At 52.9% G+C, this 12852-nt stretch overlaps 1 protein-coding gene across 1 annotated transcript in view; it reads left to right on the plus strand.

Annotated features, from left to right (window-relative positions):
• Positions 1 to 12852, plus strand: part of ZNF423 (zinc finger protein 423) — a 330711-nt gene that overhangs the window by 50292 nt on the left and 267567 nt on the right. The window contains exon 2 of the mRNA XM_045989431.1: positions 11334 to 11393. Within this exon, the coding sequence (XP_045845387.1) occupies positions 11334 to 11393 (60 nt within the window). The remainder of the gene's footprint in view (positions 1 to 11333; positions 11394 to 12852) is intronic.

Here is a 12852-nt window from a genome sequence, read left to right on the forward strand (position 1 = left end):
GTGTTAAGGCCCAGGCAGGCAGTTCCCCTGAAAGGGAATTTGCAGGAAACCCCCCAGTCCCGAGCAGATTTACTGGGAGCACAGACACAATAATCCTATTTAGTGTCCCTCGCTGTGTGCCAGGCACTGGGCTAAGCGATTTACATGTGTTCCTTCATTTTGCCTTCAAATCAAATGGGGATTTTATGACTCCTGCTTTATCTATCTATTTTTACAATTTTTTTTTCAAGATTTTATTTATTTATTTGACAGACAGAGATCACAAGCAGGCAGAGAGGCAGACAGAGAGAGAGGGGGAAGCAGGCTCCCTGCTGAGCAGAGAGCCTGATATGGGACTCGATCCCAGGACCCTGAGACCATGACCTGAGCCGAAGGCAGAGACTTAACCCACTGAGTCACCCAGGCGCCCCTTATCTATTTTTAAAAGTTTTATTTATTTATTTTTTGGACCCAGTGTGGGGCTCGAACTCACGACCCCGAGGTCAAGAGTCACATGCTTTTCCGACGGAGCCGGCTGGGGGTCCCCATTCCTGCTTTATAGATGAGGGCTTGAGACTGGGAAGGGCCCTGGGGAGAGTGTGGGGTCCCCCCCTAGGCTGGTGCACCCAAGGCTGACCACATAGACCCAGCTCTGGAGGCTTCCAAAAAGAGGCGACATGTCAACCCTGAGCTGGGAGAGGCAGGTGGGGCTGGCAGTAGGCACGTGAGCTCTGGGAGCCATGACACCTGGCTTCGAATCGGAGCCCTGCCTCCTGTTGCTTATATAATTTAACCCACTTAAAAACATTCATGTGGGGGGGGGCGCCTGGGTGGCTCAGTGGATTAAAGCCTCTGCCTTCAGCTCAGGTCATGATCTCAGGGTCTTGGGATTGAGCCCCACATCAGGCTCTCTGCTCGGCAGGGAGCCTCCTTCCTCCTCTCTCTCTGCCTGCCTCTCTGCCTACTTGTGATCTCTGTCTGTCAAATAAGTAAGTAAAATCTTAAAAAAAAAAAAAATTCATGTAGGCCCTGGTTTCTCCGCCTGTAAAATGGGCACCATCCTCCAGTCCCTCCATGAGGCCTGTGGGAGGATTTACAGGTTCTACACGTGATAATGTGCGTGGAGAGCAGGAGTGCCGTCTCGCGTCACTGACATGTGTGGTCTTATGTCAAGAGAAGTGGGGGTGGGAGAGAGAGGAGGTGTAGAGGGTCTCCCTAAAGGGGCTGAGAATGCAGGTGGGGGCGACGCGTCATGGTTTCCCTCTGCCTGGCATCTGGGCATCGGGCTCAGAGCAGACACATTAGAGTAGCCTCTTGCTTTATCCCTCGGACCACCATGCAGGGCGGCCGTGTGCAGAGAGGATCCCTAACCCGCGCAGGCCACCACACACCACGGTGGACAGGAGTTGACCTTCAGGCATTTTGCTTTGCCTGCCCCCTGCTGCAGATGGGGGGGCTAACCTGAGTCCAGGGGCGGGTGGTCAGGGAGAGATTAGCTGAGGGGGTGAGCCTGAGCTCTGGGCAGGGTTGCTGACCGGGAGAGAAGCGTGGCTTTGAAGCTGGTCGGCTGACCCTGCGGCCTTGGACAAGAAGCCTGCAGCTCTGGGCCTGTGTCCAGGTGTCCCCACAGAACCCAAAGGAGGGCCCCGCTGGGCCGGGTGGGGCTGCCTCAGATCCGCCCCTCCCCCACCCACTTCTATTTCCTTGTTGAGGCAAATGCAACCTGATTCGGTTTTCCTGAATTCATCTGGGAGCAGGAAACTCTTTATTTACGTTAAAAAAGAGACCCAAAGACTTCTAAGATTTTTTTCTGTGATTTTTATCATTCTTCCTGAAATGGGATTTGCGTGTACGTGTGGAAGAAAATCAGAATTTGATCTGTGGCGAAAGTGGAGACTCACCCTGGCTCTCTGTGGGTCTTTCCACCCTGAGGTGCCCCTGGGGCCCCAGCTGTGGGCTTCAGAGCTCCAGGCTGGGACTGTAGTTGTGGGTGGTCCCTGCTAACCAGGAGCCTGCTGGGCACCTTCCCTAGCTCCCATCCCTCCTTTTTGTGTACACCATGGGTCCTCACTGTTTCCACCTGTTTCTGCCTCACTCCGAGATTGGGATTCATTCAGCACCGTCCTTCATCCCATCGCCTGGTTGTTCATTTATTTAGTCACTCAGCTCTTAGGTGCCTCCCCCCGCACCCTGGGACACAGCCATGGCAATGCTTATTGATGGGGTCTCCACAGTCTAAGGTTTGAAGGTCAAAGTCAAAGTCCCTTTCTCATCTTTCTCTTAGGTCCTAGGTCACTGGAGGTACTCAGTGCTTAAGCAAAGGAGGGAAAAGGCCAAATACATATTGGACGTATGTCTTAAAAATCAGCAAACTCTTTGTCCCAGCAGTCCTGAGAAAAATCACTGACCAGGCTTATGGCCGTGGGTGAGGTGTGTTGCAACACGGCTTCTTTTACGGTAGACAGCGACCGGGAGTAGCCTGGGTGCCCAGCGCCGGGCCAGTGGCTCGGCTGGTGCTGGAGCCTCCGAGGACAGGGCCACTGTCACCGGTGACAGTGGCCCCGCATGGTTTTTATGTGAGAAGATGTGGATCACGGTACCTGGCTAAGCTAGAGAAGCAGGCCCTGGAGCTGTTAGTGGTGTTCAGTGACACGTGTTCTTACAGCTTTCTGGGAGGCTGCAACAACGTATTTATACCCAGAAAGCTGTACTTTTCCTTTCTCAATTTTAACTCCCATGTATTTGCTGGTTTTCTACATTGTACATTATTACTGATGTCAGAGACTTTTATAAAAAGAAAAAAGATGTTTAATCTAGGAAACAATAAGAAAAGGGCAACTCTGAGTGAGTTCTGGGTTTCTGGCGTACCTGGGACCCTAAGGGGGCAGAGTCTGGGGAGTGGGGGAGAGCCGGGGAGGTGCAGTGGCCTGAGCACTGGGCTCCCCGTGGCTTCCCGTGGCTTCTAGGGCTGGCTCCATCCCCCCCAGCCACCGCCTCTTCCCTCCCTGCACCTTCTGTGGCATGTCCCTTTATCTAGTGCTGTGCTCACTGGGCACCTGTCTTCCCAAATCTGTATTCGTTTGTGCCCTGTCTGGGACCTTGACATTGGCCGGTTGGTGGGAGTATTTATACTACAGAAGGCAGATGCTACACACCAGCGCCTTTTCTCCCCGAACCACCTGTGAAACATTGGCCAACACGCCACTGTCTCCACTGGTTTCCCCTTGACACCCCAAGAAACCTGTGTGCGTGGGGAGACCCCAGAGGATGGTTCCCCTGGTGCTGGCCCAGGAAGGAATGGTAGAGAATCTTCTGTAAATTAGAATCATTGGGGACAGAATCAGAGTCTTCCTTTGGTTGGCTGGCCCCGCTCAGTCTGGAGCTAGAGCTCCTGTTCATTGAGGGCCGAAGTGAGACAAAGGAGTTAAGAATCCCAGTCTCAGCTTCATGCTGTCCCGGCTCTGTGACATTGGGCAGTTGCTTGGTCTCAGTTTCGTCATCTATCAAATGGGGTCAATACATGTACTTGCGGGATGGTGTAGGCCAACGTGCATGAGAATCACCTGCTGGGCCCCTCCCCCAGAGATTCTGCTTTTCAGAGTCCACATTTCTTTCCTTTTTTTCCCTCCTTTTAAAAGTCTTATTTATTTATTTATTTACTTTTTAGGATTGTATTTATTGGACAGACAGAGACACAGCGAGAGAGGAATACAAGCAGGGGAGTGGGGGAGGGAGAAGGAGGATTCCTGCTAAGCAGGGAGCCCGACACAGGACTTGATCCCAAGACCCTGGGATCCTGACCTGAGCAGACACTTCACAATTGAGCCACTCAGGCGCCCTATTTATTTATTTATTTATTTGAGAGAGAGAGAGAGAGAGACAGAAAGAGAAAGACATCTCAAGCGGACTGTGCACTGAGCACAGAGCCCGACTTGGGGCTCGATCTCACCACCTTGAGATCCTGACCTGAGCCAAAAACCAAGAGCCAGCTGCTCCCCCAACTAAGCCGCCCAGAGGCCAGGAGAGGCTGCATTTCTCACAACCTGCCAGGTGGTCTGGGGACACATTTGGAGAAGCTGCAGAGCTTGGTGCCTGGTGAGGGCTCGGGAGCACCTGACGTGGAGAGCTTTGTGTGTGTGGACTACAGGGCCGGGAAACTAGGGCGCCTGGGTTCCAGGTCTGCTTCTGTCTTCCCCGCTGCCTCCTGGGTGGCCTATTTCTCTTCTCTGGGACTTTATTTTCCCTTCTGTGAAATGGGTCAGTAAAGGCTTGACTTTTTGGGCAGCAGCTGAAGGAGCGTCTCTAAAAGCCCTCTGATACCAGGTGATTCTGGTTAAGAGTCGGGGGGAGGCTTTGAGGGTCCCCGGGCCATGCTGACCTCTGCCTCCTCACCCACTTGGGACAGGCATGGCTGGGCAAGCTGTGGCAGTGCACCGGTCCCTGGGGGCTGCTGACCTCCCGGTCCTTGCTCCTCCTCCAACAGAGCTTCAGGGTACTGTGTCAATAAAATAAGAAGAGAGTCGTTCTAACTTGCTTGGATGCTTCACTGGGTTCCTGATTCTATTATGCACTAACGTGGACGTATTGGGTGTCTCTGTGACATTCAGTTTCCTCTTTTCCTGCCCCATAGCTGGGCTGGAACGGGCAGGGCCAGGGGTGCGTAGCTGGATGTTCATGGCTCTGAGTTAAAGCCACACTTGGAAACATCCCCACTGGCCTTCTGAGCCCGTGAACTGGCTTCTGGACAGATGCTCTGGCTCCCCGGGCCCCACTGCCTCATCCAAGAAGAGAGGATTTTCAAGACTTTGTCAGAGGGAAGCTGGGAGGCTGAAGGGGGAGCCAGTGGGTGGGGTGCTCAGCATGGTGCCTGGTGCCACAGGGGCTCAGTAGAGGTTGGGTTTCCCCAGGGCAGCAGTCCTTGCTCTGGCCTGGATCTGCTCCAGTTGGATACACACCCAAATGCAGTGGAAAGTATGTGCGTGAATGTGTGCAGTGCGTGTGTTCTGTGCATAGTACTTGAGGAAGGGGACATTGTATGGACCAGGACAGAGAAGGCCAATAGATTTTAGCCTGCTTTGTTGAGGCGTTTGAACATGCATCCATGTGTAGTGAGAAGGAGAGCCTCGATCGATTAGTGATGTCTGCTACGGGTGCAGGATCAGGGAGCTGGGCTAGCTTTGTCACATGTATTCCATCTCTGGTCAGGTGAGAATCTAATTCTCTCCTACTTCCAGCACACTCGAAGCGCGTCACATCCCTCACCCTACTTTTCACATCGTCATTATCATTATCTTCATTTTTAAGCAAAGAGTGGAAGAGAGGAATCCCATTTCTGCAATGTTGCTCCAAATCTAGATTCTGCTGGGATTGGCGCTCCTGTTCCTTCCGCAGATGTCTCCCAGCTTCTCTTTTGGAGTGTGTGGTGTGGGGTGATGATGGAGGGTTCGGAAAGGGAGGGGAGATGAGCCGGCACAGAGGCTGAGCCCCCTCGCTGTGACCACCAGAGGGTTCCACCTTTAGGGACACCATCCCTGCACTGTGGCAGGGACCAGGAGGCGGTGATGCCAAAGGACACAGGGCTGTCACTGGCTCTTCCTGGGGTGGGGTGAGTCAGTCTCCCAGGAAAACTGATATCGCTGTTGGAGCCTTCCCATCTTCGCAAGTGCAATGAGACCGCGGCTGTCAGCTGGGGACCTGGAGGAGAGAATGCTGACGCTGACTGCCTGTTTATCTTGGGCTGTGTGCTTTTGGAATACCGTCTTATTCCATTCAGTCTCTGGACCCTCCTGTCAGGGGAGTACTCGTAGTATGCCCATTTCACAGAGGAGGAAACTGAAGGTCAGAGTGGATCAAGCATCTTGTCCCAGATTTACTGTCCTGAAAGTGGCGAAGCTGGAGGAACAGTCTTGGGGAGCCCTATTTTAGGACCCCCTCCTTGAACTCCTCTATTTTATAGTTTCTCTCCGGGTACCCTCATCTAGTCCATCTGTCCCACTCGATGAACTCTGGTGGGTGACTTCTGGAAGATTCACCTTCCCAGTAAGGATGGATCAACTTCGTTTTTGGAGTTCTTGGACTATTACTGGATGTCTTTCTGTTCTCACTGTTTTCTCGCTAAGCAAGGCAAGGGAGAGAAAAGGAAGATGATGGGGGAGCAAAATCCATGCTTCTGAACCCTCGGCCCAGGATGGGCCAGGGAAACGATTTATGAATAATCCTCAGAAAGTTTGCATCTTCTCATAGGTGCTTGTTCTAAGCCAGTGCTCAAGGGGAAAGTCAGGCATTGCCAAGATTGCCATAAACATTGATTATGAAGCTGCCGTCTTGGAGACCCACCCACACTCTCTTGATGGGTTTGGGCAACAGCTTTGCCTCTCGCCTTGGAACATACTGCCTTTCGTTTTCAGCACTAGATCGGGGTAAGACGTCTTCTGGGTAGGAGCCATGTTCTCCAAAAAGTAGATTTCTTTAAATCCTGGACTCACCCTCTTGGTGGTAAGGTGTGGACCAATGGATGAAGGGCCTGCAGGGCCCTCGTCCTCGCTCCCGGGCTGAGCTCCTGGGGGAAAAGGCAGGTGGTCTTAACTGAGCTATTTCATTTGTTACTTTCGTTTTGGCAGGTGGTCAGGGAATCATGAGCGCTAAGTAAATGGGTCATGGTGTGACCCTGTTATGAGATCTTGGCTCCTCTGAGGGTCTGAGCTTGGTGCTGAGGAGGTTGCCATGGGGAGTCTTGGGTAGTCTGGGCTTTAACTGCAGAGAACATTTGCTTCCTCATGCTGTCCCTCCTCCCAGCTCAACCCACTGCCCAGAACCCATCCCCGCCTGAGAGGACCCTGGAGAGTGTAGGCCTCGTGGTTGGGTTTGTTTGCCCTTGACCTTAGTCATTTTGCCAGATGCCAGAGATGGTCATGGGCTACACTTTACAGCATATCCATGTGAGTTAGATAAAAGGCTGCCCATGCCTTTGTGCAAAAGTTAGGTACTTCTTGCTCTAGGCATTCCTAGCCCTGCACCAGAACACACTGTTTAGTGGACAGAGTGTGGGATAAATTTCCACCCTCTCTCACTACCTCTGCTAGGCCCCTCGTGCGGTGCACAACCCGCTCAGCTGTACACAGCAGTCCTCCTTGCTTTATACTTTTTCATTCCTTGAGATTGCTTAGTACTACAAGCCGGGAATAGTAACACTCCATTTCATGCCTGATAATGGGAATCTGGGCTCTAGGTATATCCTTTATCTTCCTTGGCCCTGGCTTGGTGTGAATGAGAGGGTTTCTTTAAGGATGAGCCCAGGAGAGGCAGTCATGTGCCCCTTGCTTAGCTCACCACCTCCACTGGGACAGAAATGCCTCCAGGGAGCTTCTGTCAGACCCCTGTGGGCCCAACCCCTTCCTAAGGGTGGGATGATCAGTGGGGCCAAGGCCAGTAAAGCACGGAGAGGTCCCCTAAGACTTTGGAAACACCACCTGAGAATACTCTCAAAATAAAAGCCATTAATTTAGTGGTTCTTAGACCTCTCTTTGGCAGGCAGGTTGTGGTAGTGGTGTTCTAGTTTTTTCTGATGAAAAGCATGGATCCTTTTCCCAGAGAAATGCCTGTCTGTTCACATGTCTAGAGGCTTACATCCAGGGGCAGGGCCTTCTCAGATCCCTGAAGCCTGGCCAAGCAGTTGGCACTGACGTGGCTTTGGGAGGAGGGAAGGGGGGTTCCTGGACCCTGCTGACCTTGCTGGGGTCTTCCTCTGGCCCTGGGTCAGTACTTCATCTCTCTCTTCATCTCTTCATCTCTCTCGTTCACCTCCTGACGATCTGCCTTAGAACTTGTCCCAAGCTTTCCTAACTCTGACCTGCTCCCTGTCTGCCAACCCAGGTTCTGTCTGACCTTGACACCTGCCTCCCCGGAGGAAGTGGCCCTGGGGAGGCAGCTTACACATGTGCCCACCTGGCGCCCCGTGTCCCGTGCTGCTGGGTTTCCTAAGCCCTGAGGCGCAGCTCAGTCTTTGGGCCTCACTGGCATGTGTTGATGGCAAGGCCATCCTGGTGCGCAGGGTCAGGCTGTGGGCCCTTCCTGAGCAGGAGAGTTGTTGTCCCTTACGAGCCTGCTGCTGAGTTGGGGAGACAGTGTCTGGTGAGGCTCACGAGCTGTATACTCCCATGGGGCAAGCAGACATCCACGACTTGTGATCCCAGAGCGGAGAGAGACTACAGAGTTCTGATCTGTCAGAAGCCTTGATAGAGCTTCAGAATTCTTCTTAACACAGCCTAAAAACCATGGTTAATATACCCTGTGCCCGCTCCAATGTGAACACAGGCCCTGCCTCCCCTCTGTGTATCTGTACTCTCTGCCGCACCCGGCCTTTGTGTTCACACTCACCGCGCCCTCTCCCCGTGCTTACTTACACACTTGCACCCACACTACCTCCTGTTGTGTGCACACTAGCTTTGTGCACTCACCCTACCCTTGCCAGTGGCCATCATTCACAGGAGCAGATACCCCTGTGTTCCCCTTGAGATGGGACAGGGTGGGGGTGTGCTTTGGCCTCAATCGTGTCAAACACCTTTAAATTAGAAAGTTAGAGGGAGAGTCTGGGAAAGTCTCCGGAAAGCACCCAACTCGTCTGGCCAGCGGGACAGCCCCTTTGGGTGTTAACCCGAAGGGCCACAGTGCTGGTAACATTTTCTCTGAGATGCTTGACTCTCAATCCCAAAGCCATGGCTCGTTCCCATCAGGAACATGTGAAGCATGATGTGTTTCTACCTTCAGTAGACGAAATGAAATGTGGGGGCGGAATGTTAGTGGGGTACATGCCCCAGGTGTAGGAAAATGCTTTCACACCCCATGGCACCGGGTGGGCTGGTCCCCACAGCTCCTCACTGTGAGAGACGTGGTTCTGGAGATGGCGGTGTGACGCGGCCGCTTGCCTATGGCGACGTCGGCCACTCTGAACTTCCCCAGCTGGCCAGCATCGGGTCGCCCTCCTCTGCTCCCTCTGCAGGCTTCTCGTCCTTGGGAAGAGAGCCTGGAATCCTCCCAAGAGCTCCAAAATGGCGGATGTCTTCAGCCTTCCCATGATGGCAGAAGTCAGATCTTAAGGGGGGAAGGAAGTGGCATTTTGGGGACATCCCCCAGACCTTCAGATCTGGACGGTCACACTTCTCAACCAGAGAGCAGGGGGCTGTTTGTCCTGGTACCCGGAGTACACTGCGCACCAAGGGAGAACTGGGGTCATGCATTAACGTCATGGTGCCCGTGATGGACACGGTACCCGTAGGGACCCACGCAGACCTAGCTGAAGGTGACCAACAGAATCGCCGCGTGGTAACCTTACAGACTGGGAACAGTTTCTTGATGGAGGCAAAATGCATAGATCTTGAAGTGAGTGAATGGTGAGATGCGAAGGAAATGGATTTTCAGGTGTGGCTGTGGACACGGTTAACAACCACTCCCTTCACGCACGGCTGGCTTCGGATTGTTGGACGCATCGTCCGCCCGGGTTTTGGGGGCTGTCTGGTTGGAATCAACTTGCGAGTAAGATCCGTTTTGTCTGGTGAGAGGTCTTGATTCATATTTACACAGCGGTGGGTTTGAAAACCCACCGCAGCTGTAACTCGCTGAGTTAGGGCAAGAGCCTTGGCCTCACCCCAGCTCGCCCCTACCTTTGGATTCTGCATCCTACTCCTAGGACGCAAACTTAGGAAAGAGAGAACACTCTGTTCCTTGGCCTGTTGCTCCTTGTCGTGGATGTCCCCTCTTGGGTGCGGTCTGCGAGGCTCTGCCTGGGGAGGGAGAGCGGGTACAGATACATGATCAAGGGGTCTGTGCCCTGCAGAGCCGGACTTGTTAATTCCCAGAGCTGTTCCAACCCCAGCGCCAAACCCGCCGAGTGCCTGAGCCCCTCTCCAGCAGGGGCCTCCAGCACTGCACGCAAGTCTTCCTGCCACCGTATGGCTTAGGGACCGTTATGAGCTGCCTTCAAGATGGCAAAACTGAAGCCTAGAGGTTCAATAATTTGCTCAAGAGGCAGAATCAGGATTCGCATCCAGGACGATAGCCTAGCGTGCGCTCTTCTCACTGCTCGGCTGCCCAGCACACTTGTGGACCTGCCTTCCGTGGGGAGGGCGGGGGGTGCTGCTTATGAGTCCCGAGCTGCTAGGATCCTGGACAGCGTCCTCTTGTGCCTCTGTATACGGTGGTTTCAGGATGCATCCATCTGCCCTTCAGACCCGCTTGTGGGTTTTAGCCCAAACTCCGCATGTACTCCCTGTAACTGTGTAAGACCTCGGGCACGTCGCTTGGCCTCTCTGGGAGGCCGTTGATGAGGCGTACGTGTGGTATTGCTTGGGAAGCTCTCCGCACCGCTCCTGGCTCACCGTGTATGCCCACGGATGACAGCGACGGTGCAGAGGGCATGGGTGGGACCTGCTAGCTTCAGCCTGCACATGTTTAGAACTTCAGAGACCATTAAATCTGGAAAATACTGTGTATGCACATTTTTGGCTTAAACAAAGTTCCATTTTACAGAGTCCATAACCCAGCTTTAATATTATTACATGCCCCAGACTGGGATTAATTCCAGGATAAGAGCTTTATTATGTCGAATAGAGTTCCTCCCGTGCTCGCCTCATGCTTGGCCTCCATCTCCACCAGTCTGGTCTTCCATGCTGGGGTACAGGGTGGTGAAGGTGCCCCATCCCTGTGCAGCCTTGTTCTGTGGACTCAGGGGCAGGGTGGAGAGGTGAGTTGCTTTCTGATGTTACAGGCAGTGGCTGCTGACCACTGGACCTTAGCATAAACCGCAGTCTGTGGGCCGGTCTCTCAGTGTGGTCAACAGCACCCCGTGCTCTTCCAACCTCTGAGAGTGATCTTACTTGTTTCACAAACAAGCTGTCAAATTTCAGTGGTGGTTTAAGGAGCTTTTGGGAGGAGGACAGTGTCTGCGGGATCAGGGAGAGGTCTGAGTCTCTGCCGTCTTCCCGCGAGTGACAAATGGCTTTACCTCCAGTGGAAACTCTGATTATAGATAGTGATCAGTGGGAGCATGTAGAGAAAGATCCTGATGCCGCTTCTGGCTCTAGGCCGTGCTGTGATCGACTCATGATGTCTGCTAGGGACACGGAGGTGAGAAAACCATACTTATCCAGCACTTACTCACTATCCATGTTTTATTCTGATTATTTTACGTCTCTGTGAAACCAACAAAGGCCTCTTTGTAGGCTTTATCCCCTTGCTTCTGATTGTGAGTATTAGAAGGACCCCCACAAATGACCCTTCTTCCTTGCCCTGTTCCCCACCCTGATGGCCTGTTTGTACAGCTTCAAAACTCACAGGCCCATCTCTGTTCTCTCTTTCAGTTGAAGAGGGGGAGGCCTCGGACTTCTCGCTGGCCTGGGATTCCTCCGTGACAGCATCAGGTAAATGCCCAGGGGGCTGCTGGGGGAGTTGCTGGGGGTCCTGGGGGGGTGGGCTCAGGAACTCAGGAAGCCACCCAGCTGGTTATGGAAATCATATTCTTCATGTCACATTCCTGTCTCCAGGCCAGACTACCCCGTGCACACAGTTTTTATATCAGTTCCATATGGTCAATAAAATCTATTACATACAGAGACTAATATGCCCTATTCTCCTGGGGGACCACGTTTCCTTCTTGTGGGCGCATTCTGATGGACCACGATACCTCTGTGACACAGGCTTTGAAGCCCCCTGCCATGGGCCTCACTGCATATTCATTCCAGTCTAATTGCATAAAACCCACTTTAATAGGATGTTTAAACTCCAATTGAAATCACAGTCCCCAGACTTCCCCTCCCAGACAGGGCTGCTCTGCTCTCCCAGGCCGGCAACCCGAGCCCATGCTTCCAGGGGGAGGTAATCGGGGAAGTTTAGACTTCTGGGGCGCGTGGCCGTGGCCCCCATCGGGTGATGCTGGTGACTTGGCAGTCAGGGGACGTGGGTTTTTGGCTCGCTTCTGTCCTTGCATGAGCTCCTCTGTGCCTCAGTTTCCCCAGCTCTAAAAAGGAGTGAAGGGATAAAGTTTTTCTAACTGGAAAGTCCTACACTTTGGAGCTGCCTGTGGAACTTGGGATTAGAACTAGCTGCGAGGTCCTTGGGAGCTCCTGAGTAGAAGGTATGACTCCTGTTTGCTCTGCATCCAGCCAGCACCTCTCTGGGCAATGGCCTCGGCTCCTAGTCCAGTAGGTGCAGCCTCTCCAGCCTCGTCCCTGTCCTAGGATCCTGACCAGCTGGTCCTGGATTCCTGAGGGAGCTGGAGGCAGGCCAATCTCAAGGAATCTTGGAACTGAGAAGACTCTGAGGGAATCATTTAGCCCAACTTTTTTGTCTTCTAGCTGGGGAAACTGAGGCACAGAGGGAACTTTGCTCTGGGTCAGTAGTTCCAGAAATGTGGTGTGAGGCATCAGGCATATGAACATTTAATGCTTGGATGGTTATATGTTGGATTTGTGATTTAATGGCTATTTGTGATTGATGCTAAATTCATTTAAGTGAGAAAATTGCATTGACAGTTTTAAGTAATGGCACATAATGCTTGGGTTGAGCAAAAATCATGAAGATGGTTTGCAAATGACTGAGATTTGGGGAAATGCTGGTATAGATTACACAGAAGGGGAGTGGACAGCTAGTGAACCTGGGTTCCTGGGCTCCATGTCCAGTGTTCTTTCCAGCACGATGGGGACGCTGCTTGGAGAGTCTGTAGGATCCTGGCTGATTCAGTTTTGGGCACGGTCCTATCTGCAGGTGCCTGGCCCTTGGTGACGGGGCTCTCTCCATGGGAGAGAGGTGTTGTCTGAAGCCAGAACGAGGGGGGCAGTGCTCACATTTTCAGAAGAGTCCAGGGTTAGGACAGACCTGGGG

This window comes from Meles meles, chromosome 19, assembly GCF_922984935.1.
Source record: "Meles meles chromosome 19, mMelMel3.1 paternal haplotype, whole genome shotgun sequence".
Taxonomy (NCBI): Eukaryota; Metazoa; Chordata; class Mammalia; order Carnivora; family Mustelidae; genus Meles; species Meles meles.